At 41.4% G+C, this 23,740-nt stretch overlaps 1 protein-coding gene and 1 long non-coding RNA gene across 2 annotated transcripts in view; one reads left to right on the forward strand and one right to left on the reverse strand.

Annotated features, from left to right (window-relative positions):
* Nucleotides 1–23,740, reverse strand: part of SLC1A1 (solute carrier family 1 member 1) — a 91,592-nt gene that overhangs the window by 23,828 nt on the left and 44,024 nt on the right. Inside the window, 3 exon segments of the mRNA NM_001265831.1 lie at nt 104–218; nt 2,482–2,574; nt 19,463–19,603. Coding sequence (NP_001252760.1) covers nt 104–218; nt 2,482–2,574; nt 19,463–19,603 — 349 coding nt within the window.
* LOC144334709 (uncharacterized) lies at nt 210–1,292 on the forward strand. The gene is made up of 2 exons (XR_013404858.1): nt 210–844; nt 1,199–1,292. It is a non-coding gene; the product is annotated as an uncharacterized LOC144334709 (long non-coding RNA).

Raw genomic sequence — 23,740 nt, forward strand, 5'->3', positions numbered from 1 at the left:
AAAAATTTCAATAGAGTAACAGCAGAATATTAAACCACGTACAAGGCCTTGTGCTACTATAGGGTTGCATGTCCTTGAAGCCACCTTGTGGCAAGACACTCACCTGATGAGATCTAACATGGCATCCACCGTACTGACTTCAGGGGTGCTGCCTGTCCTGTCGATTTCAGCCACTTTCTGGGTGACACCAGGCTTAATGCTCACCACCAGCACAATACCTGTGGCCAAGAACAGTGTCCACAGAGCATTAGGAACCTTCCAGGGCACCTGGCACAGCTAGTACCTTTAGAACAGTGGGCATGGTTATACCAGGCAATAGTGTGATGGGGAGGACCCTGAGGTCCAGCCAAAATGCTGAGCCTCCTCTGGAATCTCAGCAACCACTTTAATTACTCTTCCATTTAAATGAGTAAGCAGAAAGAACTCCGTGTGCTTGCGTGCATGTGTGTGTGTGCATGTGTGTTTAAAATGAAGGGGCTGCATCCCAGAATTGCTTCTGGAAACACCTGCTGATGAGAATATTCTTTTTCTTGAACTTACGAGATCAGCCTAGGAAGGTGTTAGGGTAAGGATGATCCATTTTCCAGCCCAGAGAATGCATCTGATGTCTTTCTGCAACTTTTACCCACCGATGCTGGTTATCCTCCTGATAATACAAAACCAGCCTTGCCTTCCTTCCACACCATAGGTCTTCAAGTATCTCGAAAGCAGTCATGTGGGAAAATGCTGTTCCAGGGGTGGAATGAGGACAAATAGATGGGAGTTATAGGGAGAGAAGGTTCATCTCTCTGTAAGGAAGAACTGTCTACATGGCAGAGCATCTGACATCACCATTGTGGCCTTGGTAAGTAATGGGTTCCTGTCACTTGAGTGTCCAAGCCAAGGTGGGAGGCTGTAGAAGAGACCAAGACATTGGAGGGTGTTTGACTGGAGGGAAGTGAAGAAGAAAAAGGTCCTTATGCTCCTTATTGCTCCTCCCTCAAGAGGAGGCAATGGTAATCCAAGGGGTAGGGCTCTGGTATGCTGAATGGGTCCGTTTTGCTAGTGGGAGGAGTTGCTGGGCAATAAGGGGCCATGAGTGGGCATGGCCCACTCTTTTCCTCTCTCAGGGTTGTAGAAGGGCTATATGCCTCCAGCTAATAAGAGAGCAGGATCTTGCTTCTCATTGCAATTTTTTCTCTGTGTCTGTCTTCCTCAGGAAACTCATGAGATGATGTGGTTTTGTTTTATGGCAGAGTTCAGGCTCTCCTGGGTCCCTTGGCCTAATACCATTAAAGCCTCACCACATCCCACCTCTTCTTATCAGCTTATTGAAGCAGGGCTACAAGGGCCGAACTGCTGCCACATCTGAGTACATGCTCTTTCTGTCTTCCCCCTCTGGACATTCTTCTTAAAATGTCACTCAGGGTTACAAAGACCAAGCATTCTTCAAAAAACCATGCTAAAGGTATAAGAGCAGCTACTCCCTTACTAGAATTTTCTCCCTCTTACAAGTGGGATTTATCCTTAACAAGGATAGCTTAACAAGGATAGCTGTTAGCTCTTGTTACTATGTGAAATGCACTAAAATGCTATATTTCTGGAAATATTTTATAATTATACTCAACTTCACTATTATAGACCAATTATCCACTTTAAGAATTATGTAAGTGGCTGGGCACGGTGGCTCACGCTTGTAATCTCAACACTTTGGGAGGCCAAGGCAGGTGGATCACCTGAGGTCAGGAGTTTGAGACCAGCCTAGCCAACATGGCGAAACCCTGTCTCTACTAAAAAAGTACAAAAATTAGCTGGGCATGGTGGTGTGCACCTGTAATCCCAGCTACTCGGGAGGCTGAGGCAGGAGAATCGTTTGAACCCAGGAGGCAGAGGTTGCAGTAAGCCGAGATCATGCCACCGCACTCCAGCCTGGGTGACAAGAGTGAGACTCCTTCTCGAAAAAAAAAAAAAGTAGTTAGGGTCAGGCACCGTGGCTCATGCCTGTAATCTCAGCACTTTGGGAGGCTGAGGCAGGCAGATCCCTTGAGCCCAAGAGTTCAAGACCAGCCTGGGCAACATAGCAAGACTCCCCACGTCTCTTTTTAATTTAAAAAAAATATATTTTTAAAATAGTTGAGCTTTTCTTAACACACAATTTTTTTTTTTTAATCAGAAAGTAGTATTGTCAAAGTACCATAAAGTTTTCCCTTTGAAGTCTGTCTGCCAGGTTCAAGTGATTCTCCTGCCTCAGCCTCCCAAGTAGCTAGGACTACAGGTGCATGTTACCATGCCCAGCTAATATTTTTGTACTTTTAGTAGAAACAGGTTTTCATGTTGGCCAGGCTGGTCTCAAACTCCTGACCTCAAGGGATCTGCTCACCTCAGCCTCCCAGAGTGCTGGGATTACAGGCCTGAGCCACCGCGTCTGGCCACCAACTACTTTTTGAATGAAAAAAAAATTACCATTACATAGAGGAATAAGGATTCAGAAATAAATATTACCTAGAATAACAGCAATGAGAGTGGTACAGAAATAATACACGACAGCACGTAGACCAATTTTTCCAGATACGTTGGAATCCAGTGCAGCAACACCTGAAGGGCGAGACAGAAACCAAATTACATTAATTTTAAAAGACAGGTTTCCCGCAATTTAATCCTCAAGGTGTGAAATAAAGAGCTGAGAGGTGTTCTCATCTACAGACAATGGGCAATAACATGCAATCGGCAAAAGCAACACTTCAAAATTCCAAACAGATGTAAAAGAGGGAAGCCCAGTCAGGTGCAAGTTCCCCTGCAGGCAGCTTCCCACAGCCTTGACCTCCAGGAGTGCCCTGCCTTCAGATCTTCTTGGAGTTGGTCAGAAAATGATCATAAGGAGTCCCCCTCCCACATTTGCAGTAAGAACTTTACCAAGATTTGTATTATATCATTCAACATCCCTTATGATAAACTTCCTTTGGAATTCAGTTATCTAGGAAAAGTTTATCTTGAAGATCTGAGATCGTTTTGTTGTTGTTGTTGTTTGTTTGTTTGTTTGTTTTGAGACAGAGTCTTACTCTGTCACCCAGGCTGGAGTGCAGTAGTGTGATCTTGGCTCACTACAACCTCCGCCTCCCGGGTTCAAGCGAGTCTCCCGCCTCAGCTTCCCGAGTAGCTGGGATTACAGGTGCACACCACCATGCCCAGCTAATTTTAGTATTGTTCGTAGAGATGAGCTTTCTCCATGTTGGCCAGGCTTGTCTCAAACTCCCGACCTCAGGTGATCCGCCACCTTAGCCTCCCAAAGTGCTGGGATTACAGGTGTGAGTCATCATACCTGGCCTGAGATAGTTTTTTTTTTTTTTTTTTTTAACACTTGAGAAATCATATAACTCATGATAGTTTTCCTTTCTGCCCTTTCCAGGAAGCTTAGGCTCAACTGGAAAAAATAATGTTTATATACAATTATAAAAGTAATATACATTCATTATAACTATCTGAAAAAGGAGAAAAGGTAAAGATGACAACAAAAATCACATCATCTCATCAACCAAGTTAATATTCTGGTGAATTTTCTTCTAATATTTTTCTCAATTTTTTGTAAACAGCTGAGAGAATTTTATAGTTTTTAACCCTCTCTCTTCTTAATATTGTAGTTGTAAGCATTTTCCCTCATTGTTACAAACTCACCCTGAGGATAATTTTAATGGCTCAATAATCTGTCATGTGGCTATACCAGAATGTATTTAATGATCCACTTATTGCTGGATCTTTAAATGGTCCTGGGGCCAAATTCACAGTAATGTCATTATCCATTCTGGTTAGTGTGTTTCCTTCCTCTTTTCATGATTTTCAAATTGCTTCTGTGTAAACAACCTTATTGTGTATAGCTTTTATTGTGAGACATCTTAAAATTTCTATTTGAAAGAGGAAAGATATTAATAAATAATTTCCCAGGGCACAGGTAATGTCAGAGACTTACGATCATTTGGTTAGATGTCACTTCAAATGGTTCTTGGCTACCAGTAATATGACTAAGTGTTGCCCAGATTTGAAAGGGCTGTCTGGAGTGTCAAGGACAGCTGGATTAGAGGTGGAAGGCAGGCATCCCTGCTTGCCAGAAACCCTTGCTCCCTGTCAAAGATGCTCATATAAATGGAGTCAAAAGCCGTTCTCCAACTGGACTTGGACGTGGGAAATGGGCCAAGTTGAGAAACAACGGAATCATGTTTCAGCAAGCTGTCATTGGAGGTTTCAGACACTACCCAGCCTGATTTCCAAAATGAGGGTCATATTTTGAGTCAAAGGATCATTATAGAAAATGATTTTGCATATTCAGCACACATGAGTTGTCCCATAACCATTTGCAAAGCCTAAGGTACAGGGTAGCAGGAAAAAGGAAGAGGTTGTCACAAGGCAACCCCAAGGGAAAGGCAGTAAACCTGTATGGCTATCAGCATGCATAGGTAACTTTTATGTTCATTTCCCACACTAAAAGGCCTATCCATTTTTTTTAAGTGACTGGGGGATTATGCTTCTCATATATAATCATACATATTTGATGTACAGGAAAAATCTGCAAGGAAGTGATCACCATTATGACGACAGAACAAGTCATTTCTCACTCTAAACACACCATTTCTCTGGCTGTTGATTGCTCCTTTGGAAGTTAATATTTTGAGAGAAGGTGCTCTGGCCTCTGTAGCAGCCACCCCAGAATGTTGTTAAGGGGCCATTCATCAATCTCTGGGAAAAGATTGTGCAATTGCCATATAATGGGCATACTGCAATAGTCACATTCTAGAATAATTTTTATGATAGATTTTATTTGATTTGAGAAAAATGCAGTTTGCTGTGTTGAAGAGTCTTTCTTTTCCTCACAGTAAGACAACGAAAGGTAACAATTAGGCAAGCAACAACAAAAAAGTCAAGAGAGATTGAAGGCCAAAATTTAGAAACAAATTCACTATCTCATGTTTAGTTTAGGTCTCTTAAAGAGCAAATCATAATGCAAATATGTAAGCTTGCTAAGTATATTATATGATTATAAAATATGTGCCTATTTCATTTTAGAGCTCAGTATATCGTTTTGATAACTATAATAATTATTTCAAACAAAAATCATAGGTTAAAAAGAAACAAAAAGAATCACCACCTTAACAGACTCCAAGTAACTCATCTGTAGCCCTAATATGGGATCTATTTTCAGATATATTGTCCTTCTTTGGTAGATGTCTAATTTAAGCAGATTCCAGCCCCTAAAGTGCTGACAAGTGAGAGTCACAGAGCGGTTAAAGAGCTGTTCTTGGAGGTGTATTTGGTGCTCTTTCAGGATTTTCTTCCAGCAGTGAAACAAATTAAATCTATGTGGGTAATTGTTTCCAGCATATGTTAATATGTCTTAATTTGTCTTAATGATTTGGCCATGGGCTGGTGCCTCTGCTTGTACTCCAGGACTCAGCTGGCAATAAAAGGCTTGATAATAATGAGATCTTGGTGAAAATATCTTAAACAAATACATCCCCAAGTAGACATCCAGCTTCCCCTCTGTCCTGGAGCACAGCAACTATCTTGCAGTAACTTTCGCATAGTCCTTTGTTTTCCATTCCTCTAATCTACCTCCATCCTACCGTTTTCCCGGATATATCAGATATTTACTCAAATCAACAATTATACTTCTCTGCACTGTATAGTTACCTCTACCTCTGTACAGTTACCACTGTATAGTTACCCTCTACCTCTCTAGTCATCAATATGGGGGCAGAGCTGGCCCCCAAGTCCAGGCTCTTGCATGATTTATAATGCATTGTTGGGGATAAGAGTGGTGACCACTATAGAGGGAGAGAACAGATACAGGGAAACAGCCTAATCTTTGAAAACCTCTGTAAATAGGAACATTACAGAACTTAATGACCATAAAATGTCTGTCTGGATGGTTGTAAACACCCCACCTGCCACTAATATCAATAATGATGAGGATGATAATTATAATACAAATAATGATAATGACAATAAACACTATACTGACTGCATGTTAATGCATCATCTTTAATTCTCATTATAACCCAGGGAGGCAGGCATTATTACACCCATTTTACAGAGGACAAAACTGTAGCTCAGAAAGGCTAAGTACCATATAATCATAAAGCTGGTAAGGTGAGTGGTAGAGCTGGGATTCCAATCTACGTTTTACCTCAAAGGCCATATTCTTAACCACTATTCCATATTGACTCTATCCATGTGCTACAAAATTCTAGACTAGCGCTGCCCAGTAGAGCTTCCTGACAGAAAGGTTCTGTTTTTGTGCTGTCCCCTGCAGTAGCCACAAAGTGCACATGGTTAGCAAGCACTTGGAAAGTGGCTAGTGTGACTGACGAACTGAGTTTTCATTTTAGTTAATATATATTTATTTAATTTTTTTTTTTTTAATTTTAAAGATGAGGTCTCACTATGTTGCCCAGGCTGGTCTTGAACTCCTGAAATCAAATGATCCTCCCACCTTGGCCTCCCAAATTGCTAGGATTATAGGTGTGAGCCACCACACCTAGCCAATTTTAATTAATCTCAATTTAAGTAGCCACACGTGGCTAATGGCTATCCTATTAGACAACCCAATGTCTCTAGACCCTACCAGTGTTTAGCAGTTAGTGCGTGCTCAACAATGTTGAATGAACAAACTATAGCTTAACTCTATTATCAAATTCAGGAAAAGTTCTTTGCCTTGCAAGCATGGGCAGGGGAAAGGAAGATGCTAAGCCCAAATCTCCTGGCACGTAGTTCTATCTACTGCACTGACTGTATTGCTCTAAGGCCTGAAGCTTATTGTTCACTGGGCCCCCGGTGCCTTAAATAAGGTGCTCTACGAATGTTTGTACTTGAAGCTTTCTACAGGACAGAAAGAGCTGCATTTTTTACAAGTAATCCTCTCCTTACAAATGACCCCATTTCAAAGATCCACTTGTGGGTTTGAAACTTGGAACTCAGCAGGTAGTCTCCTTAGAAACCACTTATACATGGTGGTTTAGTTTGGTTCCCAGGGCAGCCAACGAGAACACTTTTCGCCATAAAAGACTCCACAGGGGAACATATGTAACATCTTAGTCTTTTTCAACCTTGTTTTGTTGTTGCTATTGTGCAACCCACCCCCCAAAGCCTTTTTCCTAATCACCACCCCTGTGAAATTCTAAAACCACAAACTGTGTATATAGTAAATGTATATAGTAAATGATACATGTATTTTTTACATAAAACAAGTAAGATTTTCTCCCCCAACTCACCACCACCAAATAAAAACAGCTTTTGCTACCTTGGGGACAATATTGTCTTGGTGAGAACTTGTGGTCTAGCTCAATGAATGTTGACTGAGAATGAGAATCCAGGCACTAGACTCTTATTGGCGGGACATCAGAGAGCAGGCCCACCTTAGTCCCAGACAAGTAAAACCTCATTTGTACTTTATTTCTGAGTTTTCACTCTCAATGGCCACCTGTGTTTCTTGCTCTCAGCCCATCTTTGGTGGCTGGCAAGGTCTAAAGGACCCCCTTGCTTTATAGTTCACTATCAGAACTCGTTTCTCCTGGGAGCTGAAAGCTGTCCTATAGGAGGTGATAAATGAGAGGGAACCAAGCAGGTGTGATGGCATCTGCACAGAAATCAGCAGTGAGTATTTAAAATGTTTATAGTAATTGGACAGTAACTTTATTTCTGTTGAATGTAATAATAAAAAATAGGGGCCGGGCGTAGTGGCTCACGCCTGTAATCCCAGCACTTTGGGAGTCCCAGGCAGGTGGATCACCTGAGGTCAGGAGCTTGAGACCAGCTTGGCCAACATGGTGAAACCACATCTCTACTTAAAACACACACACACACACACACACACACACACACACACACACACACAAATTTGCTGGGCGTGGTGGCGTGCATCTGTAATCCCAGCTACTCAGGAGGCTGAGGCAGGAGAATCTCTTGAACCTGGGAGGTGCAGGTTGCATTGAGCCCATATCATGCCACTGCACTCCAGCCTGGGCAACAAGAGTGAAATTCCATCCCCACCCTCTCCAAAAAAAAAAAAAAAATAGGGCTAGTATTTCATATGTCTATTTTTAATATAATTTTTCTAGTAATTTGCTCTAACTATGGTTTATGAAGGTTATTGATCTGTAACAGATCAGAAATTTTAACAACTGGATTTGCTCCATCCAGTTGAAAAACTAGATGTTTTGTGAAGCCCTGGTGCAGAGACTAGGTACTGTGGGTTTTCAGAGGAGCCTGAGCTGTCACCAGATTGAGATGACCAGGAGAGGCTTGATGGAACAGGTGGCATCTGAACTGGGCAGAAAAAGAAGAGCACGGTTCCAGTTCCTTGTGAGCCCAGAGTTGTCCATTAGAACCTGGGACAGTTTTGAGGCTGGGCTGTGGCCTAGAAACAGGGATAAAATCCCCAGTTGTCCTTGGAAGTCAGGGGCACCTGCTAGCTCTTTATTTTAGGAAAAGGCATTTATTTGCTTTTTTCACCTCAGGAGAAGGCTCTGATGAGCAAGGGTGTTGGCTCCCAGCCAAAGCAGTAATCATCTGAACTTTTTACAAAAACACTCCAAAGGAAGCAGTTGCCTGGCTAAACAATAGCATGTTTTAAAAATAAACATCCGAGGGCAAAAGACTCCTCCTAGAGCTCTCTGATTAAGCAACCACCCACTGAGAACAAAGCTTTCGTGACAATCTCTCCACATTGCTGTTAAGGTATCAAAATTCAGTCCCTTATTGGAAGTTCTTTTAGGTCTGGCATTTGGCGGTGTTACGCCATTATAAGTGAACACCACATCCAAGAAACTCACTGTTGCATAGGAGTTAAAACTCGCCATGTGGATGACTCCTGTCTCTGTCACCAGCAGAGAGGCCACCTGTGCAGAGAGAAGGCATGGGCTTTGGTGGGACAGACTGGGCTCAAATCCCAGCCTCCTCCCAGACTCAGCTTCTCCATCTATAAATTGGAGGATCTGAAATGCCTCTATCACCTTTAGGTTAATTGTGAGGAGCAAAGTGAACAACCAACCTCAGCTTGCATAGCTGTTGTGAGGATTAGAAACAATGTATAACAGGCCTAATACAGTGCCCAGGACACAGTGTGTTCGTAGTAAATAGCCTCCATGGTTACTGAATAAATGATAAAGATGATGCACGTCACTGAGCAAATGGAAAGCATTCAACAAGCATTAACTGATTCATTCCTTCACTACACAGTCACTAAAGAGATCTTTTAAAAACGTAAATCAGGTCATTTTATACATCAGGATAACCCTTCAGTGGCACTGAAGGTAAAGAAAATCCTTACCTTGGCCAACAGGCCTTGCAGGGGAGACACCTGCCTGCCTCTCCAGCCCCGCCTCGTGCCATCTTCCTGTCTCATCCTCTCCTTCAGCCTCTTCTGGATCAGACCAAGCTCCTTCCCACCCCAAGGCCTTTGCACAAGCTCTTCCCTTTGCCTGGAGCGCTCTTCCTCACTCTTCATCTGGCTTTTAAATTCTTTCCTCAGAATCCTTCCCCGATTATCCAGCCTAAACCAGGGTGTCCTGATTTCCTTGCTTGGCATCCTGTCTCAACAATTTTTATCATTGGTTCATTATTTTACATCTCTTTCTTGCTAGGTTTTAAGCTCCACGAAGGCAGGAGACCTAGATATCTGCTTGTTCACGAATGTATACTCAGTGCCCAGCACATAGGAGATGCTCAATAAACATGTTGATTGAATGAATAACAGTTATTTAAGTATGGCTGCCTGCCCTGGATCCCTCTCCCAGGCTCTGGCCCCTTGGCAGCAGAGTGCTGCCAGAACAAAACTTGCCAGTTCCAGCTGCTGCCCTTATGATCTGTGTGATCTTGAAAAAGTGGCTTAATCTGTCTTCAACCTCCTGTTTCCTTATCTCTAAAGATGGAGTTAAGGTCCCACCTACTTGACGACTTCATAGGGCTGCTACGAGGATTAAATAAACAGGTTCACAATTTTTAAATTCCAAAATGTTCCTTTTATTCCCCAGGGAAAACAAAGCAGGATATGATCTTACTTTGTTAATCCAGGGCATAGGGAAATCTCTGCAGCCTTGATTAGTACTCCCTGGATGTTCAAAGGGAAAGGAAGAGGCAAAGGGGAGCATGCAAAAGCTTTCCGTGCATGTGTCACCTATCACATCTACTTTTCTCAGAGACATTAAGAACTCTCTTAAAATAGGTAATATCTCCACTCTAGGCTATTTGGTGATGTTAACAAAATAAACTGGTCCTTAAGCAGAATCAGCTAAAGGTCCCCTTGAAGGTAAAGAAAATCCTTACCTTGGCCAACAGGCCTTGCAGGGGAGACACCTGCCTGCCTCTCCAGCCCCGCCTCGTGCCATCTTCCTGTCTCATCCTCTCCTTCAGCCTCTTCTGGATCAGACCAAGCTCCTTCCCACCCCAAGGCCTTTGCACAAGCTCTTCCCTTGTCAGCTGGTCCACATTTGAAGTTCAAAACATGCATCAAAAAGCAGTGGGCTCTCCAGGCGCAGTGGTTCACACCTGTAATCCCAACACTTTGGGAGGCTGAGGCAAGTGGATCACTTGAGGTCAGGAGTTCAAGACCCAGCCTGGCCAACCTGGTGAAACCTCTTCTCTACTAAAAATACAAAAATTAGCCGGGGGTGGTGGTACACACCTATAGTCCCAGCTACTTGGGAGGCTGAGGCAGGAGAATCTCTTGAACCCAGGAGGTGGAGGTTGCAAATGAGCTGAGATCGCACCACTGCACTCCAGCCTGGGCAACAGAGTGATACTCTGTCTAAAAAAAAAAAAAAAAAAAAAAAAAAAGAAGTGATGGGCTGTGTCCTGGTTTTAGCAGTCCAGGAGCTGTTTTAGCATTTTTTTCATTACTGTGGAACACGGTGGTATTTGTAGTTAGGACAAGTTTTTCAGAAGACTCCATGAACTTTTTGATTCCCTGAACTTATTGTCCAGTGAAAGCATTAAACACACCTCGAAGAATCTGAGGAACTCAGCTATTCTTTTCCAAAGTCCATATGAATGCTCTGACAGCAGCAGCTAGCAAATGGCTCGGTGAGACTTTTCTGGGTTTTTGCCACAACCTAAATATGACTGAGCTGTCTCTTTGCTTCTCTTTATTCATAAAATTGGTATCTCAGACTTCTAGGCAAAAGCTTCTTACATGCTGGTGAACTTTACAAACTGATGGCAGAGCAAGTCTTTTTATATTGTTCTCATTTCCAGAATGAATGCATTCAGTGTGTTCATATCTGCGTAGCTCAATTCTAATATTGGCCCTGTAGATTCTGCTGCCAGTTCAGGTACTTTGTAGGAACTTCTGAAGGTCTCAGACAAAAAAGAGTAAGTAAAAAAATTGTATAGCATTCTAGATGTGCTATGAAACATTATTATTGTTCATATTTTAAAACCGAGGACAAGTTAAGTAAAATCCAAGGTTTCACAGCTAATCCACGGCAGAACCAGGATTCAAACCGAGGCAGTGTGGCTCCTGTCTGTGCTCTTAACCACTAGACTCTCCTGCCCCTCTAGGATAGATACTTGTTCAGGTGTCCCTCTGTAGAGAATGGCACAGGTGGGAGTCACTGCTAGAATTGCTTCCCTCGCCTACAGGCTCAAGTCCAGTACCCTTGGCAAGGCACACAAGGCCAATAAACCCTTGTGCTCACCCCTTCCATCCCATTCCTCTTCCCCACATTTCCAGCATTCCACTTCCAGTCTCACTGTCCTCCCAAGATGCTATTTTGGGAGGACAAAGATGCTATTTTCTTCTGCCTGGAATACCCACCCTCATCCGTTCACTTGATTTTTATGCTTCCTTCAAAATGGCTCCTTCTAATGTCCCCTGTGCTGTCCTCATTCCCAGAAAGTGCTTATCACACAGCATTGAAATGTACTCTTTCTTTCTGAGATAAGACTTAATTTTACACGTTGTGTGTCTAGCAGAGCCTGGCTCATTAAAGATGGAATGAATGAATAAATAAATGAACGAATGGTCTCCCAGGTCCATGCATCCAGTATATAGAAGGTCCTTAAAATCCCTTTTTAAATAATAAAATCAGGTTATCTTACAGCTGAACAGAGCTATGAACAAGTCTAGTACCTGTTTAGTCAGAAAGAAGGCTCATGCATGGTTGATTCTCTGGGCTTCAGTCTCAGGGAAAGACTAAAGCAGGGCATATTTATCTCTTGCCACTATTCATTTTATTACTTGCAAATGACATGTTCATTATGGGAACTCTTCCTTATACACTATGTGGTTGTTTTGTCTTTGGAGGCCAGGCATTACACAGATCAAACTGATGCAGTAAGTCCTTTGGTTTCAACAGCTGTATTTTAACTCAACACAAATTTCTTGATAATCTTAGGGAAAGGAGCACTTAAAGTGCAGGAAGAGCCCACTTGTTCCAGATGTTGCAAATGAGGCAAGAAGTTCACTCTCAGACTGTACAGTCTTAGGCAACAACCTTGTCTTCCTGCCTGGAGTTTTAAGTTTATAAACCACCTCGAATGGCAATTTTCATAGAAACTAAACTGTATAACGGACCACCAATGTTTCAAGAAAAGAATGCATACTCCTCCCCCATAGCTAAAATTGACATTAAATGCTCTTAGCCACCTACATTTATGAACAGTAGCTTATATTTAATAGCAAGTCGTACAACAAAGTGATGTGCGTCTTCAAGTCTTACAATTCTTGCTAACGAGGGACTCCTGGACCTGACTATCAGATGACCTCAGCTCTGTGACCATGTGAGTGGTAGGCCCTCACCCTCTTATATGTGGTTTTCTATTAGTCTGTTTTCATGCAGCTGGAGTTAACAAATGTTAGCTGAATAAAACTGAACCTTGTCTCGGGGAGGCACGTGGCATGGTTCTTTTCATAGGAGGATGTGGGACTGTTTCCAGATACACAGCTGCCTCTGAGTAAATGAATACATAGCCTTTAAAAAAAAGCCTTCCTCAGCTCCAAATATTTAAGTGTGTCATCTGCTGTAAAGCCTGAGTTTACAAATAAGGTGTTCTAAGACTATCACCAACTGCACTTTATTCTGCTCATCCTCTATTCTTCAGTCTCTTCAGTGCATTCATACTCATTGCCAGATGTAGTAGTTTATTTTATTACCTGGATTCAACCTCAACTAGCTTGTATCTGGAGTGTCAGAGTCTAGCTGGGCAGGGGTCAGCTCCTGGCTGGCCTCCTGTTTTTGTAAATGAATGTTTTGTTGGCACACAGTCACCCTCAATCATTTACATACTGTCCGTGGCTACTCTCCCAGGACAAACAGAGTTGGGTAGTTGGGCAAAATACACAGGGCCTATAAAACCTAGAACATTTACTATTGGGCCCTTTATAGAAAAACCTTGCTTGAAAGGCAACCAACTCACATATGTATTCTACATCTGGCTGTTGTTTAATAAATACCGAATATACCTAAGGTTTTATAAGGCTTTGAACTTTTTTACTTGGTTAAAAAGTAGGGCAGGTGTGGTGGCTCATTCCTGTAATCCCAGCAATTTGGGAAGCTGAGGTGGGAGGATCACTTGAGGCCAGGGGTTTCAGACCAGCCCTGGCAATATATCAAGACCCTATTGCTACAAAAGTAAGAATTAGTCAGGCATGGTGGTGTGCACCACCTGTAGTCCCAGCCACTAGGAAGACTTAGGTGGAAGGATAGCTTGAGTCCAGGAGTTCAAGGCTGCAGTGAACTATAATGGTACCACTGCATTACAGCCTGGGCCACAGAATGAGACCCTGTCTTACACCGTCTCCCAACAAAAAGTAGTAGAAAACCTCTGATCTTATGGTTGAGGTCAAGCCCTAAAATTTTGAAATCCTAATGTGAAAGCTGGAGTAACAATTATCTAAAAGTCTGGAACTTTTTTTTTTTTTTTTTTTTTTAATCTTCCAAGGGTAGAGTGTTAAATTTATCTTTGGAGAAGCTCCTCAATTGTAAATCCAATCACCCAACCAGTGTCTGGTGGAAACTGAAAGATATTGATAAACAAAACACAAATATTTTCTCCTGACGTCTAGTGTTTAGTAATGTGACTTGTCCAGGAAGCAGAATGAGTACTAGGACTCACACTCAGTGGCCTGGGGGAGAGAGGAGGGAAAGGAGGGATTTTTCTTGGCTTGATATCTGCTTGGCTTGACATCCACTGAGCTGCAAACTGGTGCTGTTTCTTAAGGAGCTGTGTGTGCCCTTGTTTGAGCAGGTGTTTATAGGAAATCCAGAGCTGCGACATCACAGGAATGGTTAGGAATGAGCTTCTCCTTGCTCTGGAGGAAGAAATGTGCACAGGAACTGGCATGGACTTGGCCCAGCCTGACCTGGACAGACTCCCAAGTTCTACAAGCAGGATGGTTGCAATAACCCAGCAGGTACTATGGTATGGAATCTACTGAAGGCTCCTGATGGGGTCCACGAGGAAAGGCTACCCCCTGTGGCTGTGAGGGGGGTTTTCTCTGAAGTGGATATTCCATAATGGCAAGCATCCCAGGAAGAGGTCACTCCAGGTCAGGACAGGATGGCCTGTGTGCTAGTGGAATTTTTCCTTCTTAGAACCTGGTGTCAGGTTCTGGGATCTGGGGTGCAGGAAAGCTTGGAACACCTTTAGTGGAGAGATGAACTCCAGCCTCCTGAAGGCAAGCTGGCAGCTAAGCAGAGGGGCATCTCTGTTAAGGGACCCTGGGAGCCCCTTCAGGGAGCAGCTGGATGTCACCATTGGTGTTTCATCTGCTTTTGGTTACCTTTAGCAAAGATCATGTCCTGAGTAGCAGTGTGGTCTCAGCTACACTTTGGAGAATTAAGCTTCTGTTCCTGTCTTAGGATGGAGGAGCAAAGAGGGGAACTCCTTAGGTCACAGGGGTAGTGGCAGCCACAGCAGACACCAGGAGGCGCAGCTGTGCCCACTGGAGTGCTTCTGGCCCAGGCGGGGGTGGCAGAGGCTAAAGTGTTAGAGCTGGAACCTCTTCCTGAGCAAAGTTACGAGCATCCAGGAAGGATGCTCAGGGGACCTCTGGGAGTGGGACTGGAGGTGCTGTTCTGTTCCTGTGCCGGTCATAGGAGGCTCCAATCATCATAATTTAGTTTTGGGAAGTATTAAAGAAAATGTGACCTGAATTTAGACTCACTGGCTGGTGAGACCTGGACCAGGATTTTTCCAGAGCCACAATTCTCAGGCATATTCATAAGCTATTTCCTGTTATTTCTCTGGTGGTTTGATATAAATACAGCTTACAAGCCTAAATGTTAGCAGACCCCAAACACAGATATTCCTCAGCATGGCAGGAGCGCGTTCTTCACAATGTAATTTATGGGTAGGATTCTATTAGTACCCACAATGACTGTCTCTGAAAATGTCTTGAGTTTATATTGACTGTGCCATTTTTTTTTCTGTTTTAAAGTAACTTTGAGACATTATGTCATTTCATATATGCATTTAAAAAGTAAGGACATTTTCTTATACAACTATATGCCATTACCATCTCTAACAAAATCATTAACAATTTATTGATACCATCTAATAGACAGTCTGTATTCAAATTTCTCTGGTAAATATGACTTCTTAACCTTATTACATAAAAAGGGGTTCTTCCTGTTTTTTAGAAAAGCTATAAAGTGTTTTTTTAAATCTCACCAGAGGCTTTTGATGGCAGAATTTTTTTCTACCTGTTAATTTGGCAAGAGAGTTTCCTTTCTGCAGGAGCACAGATTATTAATCTTGGGTCTGAGTTCCAGCTGTGTTTCTGCTTCTGATTTACATATCCTTAGGGGACTCATTCAACCCTCCCCAGCTTCCCACCTGCATCCTCCTTCGGCCTAATAACTGTATACATTAAGCTACCAGCCTGCTGGATTTATGAGGGCATTTGCGATGTGAAATGGCCCTTCCTGTGTGTTTTCCATGGCCATCTTCTGGGTGGGGAGGCTGAGGACTACCTCAGAGTTTGGAGGAAGGAGCTGTGTACCAGGTAAAGGTGGCACTGAGCTGGCAGGGGAAGGGAGCAGAGATGGGGCAGAGAAGCGACCAGAGGCAAAATTGGAGGAGCTCAGGGCAGAATCCATCCCCATCTCTTTTATTAAAAATACAAACCAAACAAAAACACATGTCCAGTTGAAAATGTAAAGAAAGCACAATGGATCATGTTTTCTTACTTTCCGGATGTTAACCTTTTGGTTTTGATCACAACTTTTAAAAATGTATATACATTTTAATAAAATTTGGATTGTACACACTATCCTGTTGTGTAATTTTATTTTCCCATTTTATACTGTATTGGGAATGTTTTCACATGTAATTAAATATGGTTCTAAAACAAGTTTTTAACAGTTGCTTAGTATGAAAATTTGTATACTATGTATACATATGTATACAATATACATTTGTATACATTTAGGTTGCTTATAATTTATCACCATTACAAAAAAATGTTACCATGAATATCCTTGTACTTAGGAATTTGAACATATCTCTGATTATTTCTTTATGATCAATTCTGAGAAACAGAATTACTGGGTGAAGAGATCAGAACATGCTCCAAACTGTCCTCCAGAAAGTTTCTTCCAATTTATAAGGTAACTGAAAGTGTATGAATGAACTTATTTTCCTATAACTGTGCCAACACTAGTCTTGTTGCTTTTCCTCTCTAATATGACAATTTAAAGCATGGATATGCCATCATTGTCCCCACCCTGCTTTGTTCATATCCCTGGAATCTTTGACTATTTCATTGCTCCAAATCAAAAGATGGGGTGGTGGTTTTGCTCGCTGTCTCTAGTTCTTGACTGGCTGCTGCGGGTTTGGTGGAGGAAAAGTGGAGAAACGACTTGACCCATGCTATAGCTTCAAAAGTAGCTGGGCTATGTCAGTGGAATGCTGAGTTGTAAATTATTTTCCTAGATTATTTACAAGACTGAGCTAACACACAAAACATCCAGACTGCAAAAATCTCACTAGAGGAAGTACCTGTTTCTGGCTTCTGGCCAAAGGATATGCTTCCCAGAAAAAAAACCAAACCAAACCAAAACAAAACTCACTTATTGACTGCCAAGAGTGGCATGTATTTTTCAAACATCTGATATTACAGAATCAGTATATTCATACATGTATTTTTACCTTTTCTTCTAAAACCTATTTTACCTCAAGTTTTGGGTTTGCTGCATAATTTGGATCAATCTTCTATACTTCCCCTCATAGATACATGAGTTAAATAGTATTGCTCATCAGGTAGTTTATGCACCTTGTGCAATTGCATGCAAAATACAGTATATACATGTACAATTGTGAAGATTTTTCTTGAAAGGAAGTCCAAAGCTTGCATTGTGTTCTCAAAGGAGCCCAAGAAAAGATTAGGAATCTTTGGCTGAGTGTGGTGGCTCACACCCATAATCCCAGCACTTTGGGAGGTTGAGGTGGGCGGATTTCTTGAGCCCAGAAATTCGAGACCAGCCAGGGCAACATAGGAAGACCCCATGTTTAAAAAAAAATTTTTTTAAAGAATCTTTGATATGGAGAAGATTCTAAGGGTTATAACTACAATCCTTATAGCGGCCAGGCAGGTAACGTAAGAGTGAAGTGGACAAGGTATTGGGCAACAAGGAGTTGTGAAGACTATAGCATTCTTAAATGCATTTGCTCCAACTAAATGAAGTAGTTGTCTCTTGGTTTCAGACCACTGTTGGTAGGTGGGAATATTGGGCCAGTGTTCCCAGATCTTCATTTTTTTTTTTTTTTCAGAGAAAGCCAGAAATTTGGATATTTACATGAAATCTTTCCAATTTTAAATGCTTATGACAATTTAAACAAATAAATATTATTTGGGACAAATAATTGGTCTGCTGCTGTGTCAGTCAGGCTGCTAGGGTTAAAAGGAACCAGGCATTTCCAAACATAATTAAATACATTCATATAAAAATAATTAAATGCTCTCTTTAGGTTTCTCATAAGCCGAGAACATCAAGACCATTTAAGGACAAAGTTCCCAAGGGACTCTAGTCTGGTTGGAGTTTGGCAATTGGGAAATTCAAAGGCCAAATGTGACAGCTCTTCAAGCAATGCAGTTCCTGAATGCAGCAGATCCTGACCCCCACCTTCTCTTCCCCTGACCAATGTCCAGTACTCTACCAGGGCCAGTCCCAGGTCTTTACAGTGGCAGTGAAGAAAAATGTTCTAGAAGGGGACATGTCATGACATCTAATTGCGTGTTTACATAAAACCTTGATTTTCAAGCTAACAGCACCAGCTACTGTCATGCCACGTTTTACCAATTGCCAGAGTTAAGTACAAGAAACTGTGCAATGCAGATAAACTTATCACACCCAGACAAATGATATTTTTGTAAACCAAATTCATCTCTATCTACCTAAGGAAGCTTCCTCTTCAAAGGAACCCTGCAATATAATGATCAATATGGGAAAAGTCATTTCCAAATGCAACTGTGTCACAAGTTTTAAAAATACTGGGCCTTTCAAATGTGGTGCACATCCATATTTAAACCCTTCTCACAGAATTTGACTGCTGGTCCCCATAGCAAATATGTAGGGCAGATACATAGCAAGTTCTGGGTTTCAGTAGAAAGTGGGTAAGGAGTAGAGAGACCCTGAAGGCAGCTGTTGAGAGGCTGAGGGCAGTACAGCTGCAGTTGGGAAATAAATGAGTGAATGACTGAAAACATGATCAAAATTGACAATCATATTTTTCCTGAGGACACTAGCTAACATGTCAGTGACTAAATAAGCTTTTTTTTTCCATGCCCCAGATAATGTTTTGTTTATGTTTGAAAATGACATTTTCCTCCCAAGACATCATATGCTGGTCAAATGAAGATTTGAGCAGTGGTGGACAGCACTGTAGGCACAGTGTATGACAAAGCAATGCCATGTTGAGAACAGTGAAATGTTTCCACAGAAGCAAATATAGACATTCCAAGTGGAGAGAGGTGGAGAGGGAGAAGGAGAGGGAGAGGGGGAGAGAGAGAGATGCATCTAATGTATTTCAATTTTTCCCATAATTAGAGAAGAACAACTTAGGTGAAAGCTTTTTAAATAATCATAGAGAATGACATGGTTAGGCTTTGTGTTCCCACCCAAATCTCATCTTGAATTGTAATCTCCATAATCCCCACGTGTCAAGGGAGAGACCAGGTGGAGGTAATTCAATCATAGTGGCAGTTTCTCCCATGCTGTTCTCATGATAGTGAGTGAGTTCTCACGAGATCTTATGGTTTTATAAGGGGCTCTTCCTGCTTTGCCTGGCCTTTCTCCTTCCTGCCGCCTTGTGAAGAAGGCTGTCTTGCTTCCCCTTTGCCTTCTGCCATGATTGTAAGTTTCCTGAGACCTTCTGAGCCATGCTGAACTGTGAGTCAATTAAACCTCTTTCCTTTATAAATTACCCAGTCTTAGGAAGTTGTTTACAGCAGTATGAAAATGGACTAATACAGAGAACATCAGTTTTCTCAAGGTACCTGTAATCATGCTGGATATAATTAATGGCAAAATGATGAGTTTCAGCATCCGCATTAGAATTTCTCCAGGAAAAGCAAAGTAGAATTTCTCCAGAGTTGAGAGGTTGCTGTGTTCTCGAACCAAGACTCCTGTGGTAATGCCTAAGGAAAATAAGAGTTGGAAAGAAGGAAGAGGAACATTATTGAGTTCTCCTATATCCATGTCTATGGAAAAATACCCCCAAATGCACATTTTAATGGCAAGAAAAATAGTTTAGATCATTTCCCATGAGTCTGTAAAATCTAGACTGAAGTTATATTTTAAAATATAGTGAACAGAAAGTACACATTATTTAGTAAGTCTATAAAAAGTATTTTACACATGAAAGCTTTGTTGTCATTTCTTCCCCATCAATTATACTTATTATAATGACAAAATATTAAAGAACACTGTGAGAAAAAAAAATCTTAGTCAATCCAATACAGCTCTTTTGCTTTCACATACCACCTTTGTCTACCTGCAGAGATATTTGACATATTTTATTATTTTTATTAAGACAGGGTCTCTCTGTCACCCAGGCTAGAGTGCAGTGGTGCCATCTCAGCTCACTGCAGCCTCGACCTTCCAGGCTCAGTCGATCCTGCCACCTCAACCTCCCAGTAGCTAGGACTATATGCACACCACCACGTCCAGCTATTTTTTTTTTTTTTTGGAGAAATAGGGGTTCATCAGGTTTCCCAGGCTGGTCTCGAACTCCTGGCCTCAAGCGATCTGCCCACCTCGACTTCCCAAAGTACTGGGATTACAGGTGTGAACCACCATGCTTGGCTATTTTACATATTTTATATTTACATATCAGTTTGTATTTTTGTCATATTTTTATTATAAGTACATTTTGTAGCATATTTGTATAATCTTTCCTGTTTATGCGACTTTTATAATTTTAATAGGAATATAATATCCTATTGATTTATTTACCATATTATCAAATGACTGTTATCTAATGTTTTGCACTCTTTTCAGTTATTTCTAGGTAATGATATGTTCAGGTTTATCTGATTAAAAGGCTTTTTACAAAGTTTCTGATCTTGAGTACCTTGTACATGAAGTCTTATAATTATGTGAGTGTAGGGACATGTTCACTATTAAGAAATGTTGCCATTCTCTGAAAGCTTTTCCTTAACAAGTTGCCCATATTGAAATCCTCCAGTTGTATGGATAACACAATTTAATGATGACTTTGATAACTAAAAATCACAAATTTTTATTTCTTCTTAATTATCTTCCAAGTATTTCTAATAACATCTAACTGCTTTACCCTTTCCTTCTCCCAATACACACACCCTTATTTTAAGGCAAAAAAGGAAATGGCATGACTTTTGCATCATTTTTCCTTCATCAGCCTCTGTTGGATGTCATGATACTTGGAAGTAAAATGACTAAATGGCAGAAAGATTCAAGGAGGATATCACTGGATATGTGAATCTACAAACTCAAGCTATTAGTTTATGAATACCGAGACTTATTTGGGCACAATTAAAAACTCTAAGGCAATGAAAGAATATGTGAATTATAATCAGTACTAGAATTTTCATTTAAATTCAGGCATCCTTCCCATGCCCACTAGTAGACCAAATAGATGAACCTCACAAGATGCATTTTGTGTACTAACCTTATCCTTAGCTTAATTTTATTTCTCTAAATATTCTACCTTTGCCTTGATTTCTATTTTGTGCATACACTACTGGATGCATTTCTGGTGATTCAGTAGTGTTTACACACTACTGCATTGTGAATACACAATTTTAAATCATTATTGGAACAAACATATACACATACACACATAAACATTTCCCAAATTGTAGCTAAGACAAAGATGAAACAAAACCCTATTATCAATGCTATTTGGTTTCTACTTTACAACCCTAGTGTTAGAGACTCTTGAATGGATAAGAATACCAAGAATTCAAAATATTTTAAGTAAATTTAAAAAACATGATGTGCTCACTTCCTGCTTTATAAACTGCCTGTGTTCAGCTGTTCTATATAAACATACCCATATTATGCCCTAATACTCTGTAATTCCCAGGACTTTAAAAAACAAACAAACATTCTCTCTCATACTATTCAGGTTGCTTCAAGTAAATTTTTGGCTTGTATGTCAAAGAAAGCTCAGTGTGTAAAAAATAAAGATGTGTCTGTGCTCAAAAACTAGCCACACAAGGACTCTGTTGAATAGCAAAAGCAGCCCATGTGCCCCAATCTCAGGGCTTATATTACTAATGATTAACTGTGCCTCTAATTATCTCTATGCTAAATTAATGTAGGGTCATTAGAAAGATATGCACTTGCTATTTTTCAGCCTTTAGCCAGATATAGGATTTTTTTAAAGGGAGAAATAAAAGAGCTGTCAGGTATAGTAGCTTGAAAGCAATAAAAGGCGACATGCATGCCAAGCAGGTTACTGTATTTGGCAATTACAACTTTCTAGCTTTTTTCAAGCTTGTTCTTGAAATTGAGTGCCACAAATTGTACTCCAATATTTCTATTTTCCTTCCTTCCTCCCTCCCTCCCTCCCTTCCTTCCTTGCTTCCTTCCTTCTTTCCTTCCTTCTTTTTCTTTCTCTCCCTCTCTCTTGCCCCTTTCTCTCTTTCTTTCTTTCTAAAAAGAAGAATAGAAATACCAATCTAGCGCTGGAAATGAAGTTGGGATATTCAGAGATGTCACCCTGAGACCCTCAAATACAAGAAATGGCTAGTGAGAGGCCGGGTGCAGTGGCTCACACCTGGAATCCCAGCGCTTTGGGAGGCTGAGGCGGGCAGATCATGAGGTCAGGAGATCAAGACCATCCTGGTTAACATGGTGAAACCCCGCCTTGATTAAAAATAACAAAAAGTTAGCTGGATGCTGTGGCAGGTGCCTGTAGTCCTGGCTACTCGGGAGGCTGAGGCAGGAGAGTGGCATGAACCCAGGAGGCAGAGCTTGCAGTGAGTCGAGATCGCGCCACTGCACTCCAGAATGGGAGACAGAGAGACACTCCGTCTCCAAAAAAAAAGAAAAGAAAAGAAAAGAAAAGAAATGGCTAGTGAATGACCTCACCTAGGAGTTATGCCTTGTAAATTGGTGTGCTTTATCTTGGTCTCAAGCAGTTTAGAAACAGCAGATTCAGGATGAAGAAAATCACCAGAAGATTTTCCAGGTCCCAAGAAGAGGTCAGAGTCTCATAGGGCAAAACCTTTCTTTACCCATTAACAGAGTCAGAACCTTGGACTGGATTAAGGATTATGGAGAGGTCCTCAAAGCCAAAGGCTGCTAGGAAGAACTGCCCTTCTGGGATTATGCAGGCCAGGCCCACCTGGTAAGGCCACTCCCAGAACTAAGAAAGGTGGAGATTATGAAAATAAATAATTCAAAATCTCAGCTGTTGAAACTTTATTTTGAGCCTTAAGGGAATGTGATTATGGAACCTGAGTTACATAAATAGGCAGCTGTAACCTTTGTTTCTCTGATTATAGATTAGCCTTTTCCTTAACTACATTGTTTGGTAAAATGTTGTAAATGACTAAAGGGTGCCAGGGAAGACCCTTTCTCTCTAAGTGTGGATCTTCATTATAGATTAGCCTCCCTCTTTCCTCTTTCACACAAAGTCTTCATAGTTAGCACACGATCTAGGATGGAATGTTAAACTTGCTTTTAAATTGGAAAGGAAATGAAAAGCTGTATGGAAAAGAAAACAAATTAAATTTTTGTCACTCATAAACCAGCCTTGTGTAGAAAATACTCTAATCCTACTAAACTTCTTTGTTTGCTGTATAGAAACAAGTACTTAACTTTTAACTTCGAAGCACTGACTCCATTTCTCGGAGTCCATGTTTCTTGGATGGCCATTACCAGCTTTTTGCTTGAATAAACTCTTTAAAACTGGATTCTGATCCTTTTGATTATTTCAGGTTGACAAGATCAACAATTTCCCTGAACGGCGTAGCAGGAAGGACTTCAGCAGGGCCAACAAGGAATTCCCAGTAAACTAAGTACCTGGACCCCCAAAGCCTCAGCAATGGACACAGGACACCATTCTTGGGCTTCCTTCCCACCACAGGCAAGGTGATTTCAAGCAGATGCTTGGGAAGCTTGGGAAAGACACTGGTATTAGGCAAGCAGGCTCAAGCCTGGTTCCACCAATTGTGAGGTGTGGAACCTGGGCCATAACTTTAACTTCTCCTATTTTCAAGGGTTAGATTAGCTGCCTTCAGAAGTCCCTTCTAATGCCTCTAATCACCTCTGAGCCTTGATGTCCT

The sequence above is a fragment of the Macaca mulatta genome, chromosome 15 (genome assembly GCF_049350105.2).
Source record: "Macaca mulatta isolate MMU2019108-1 chromosome 15, T2T-MMU8v2.0, whole genome shotgun sequence".
In the NCBI taxonomy this organism is placed as follows: domain Eukaryota; kingdom Metazoa; phylum Chordata; class Mammalia; order Primates; family Cercopithecidae; genus Macaca; species Macaca mulatta.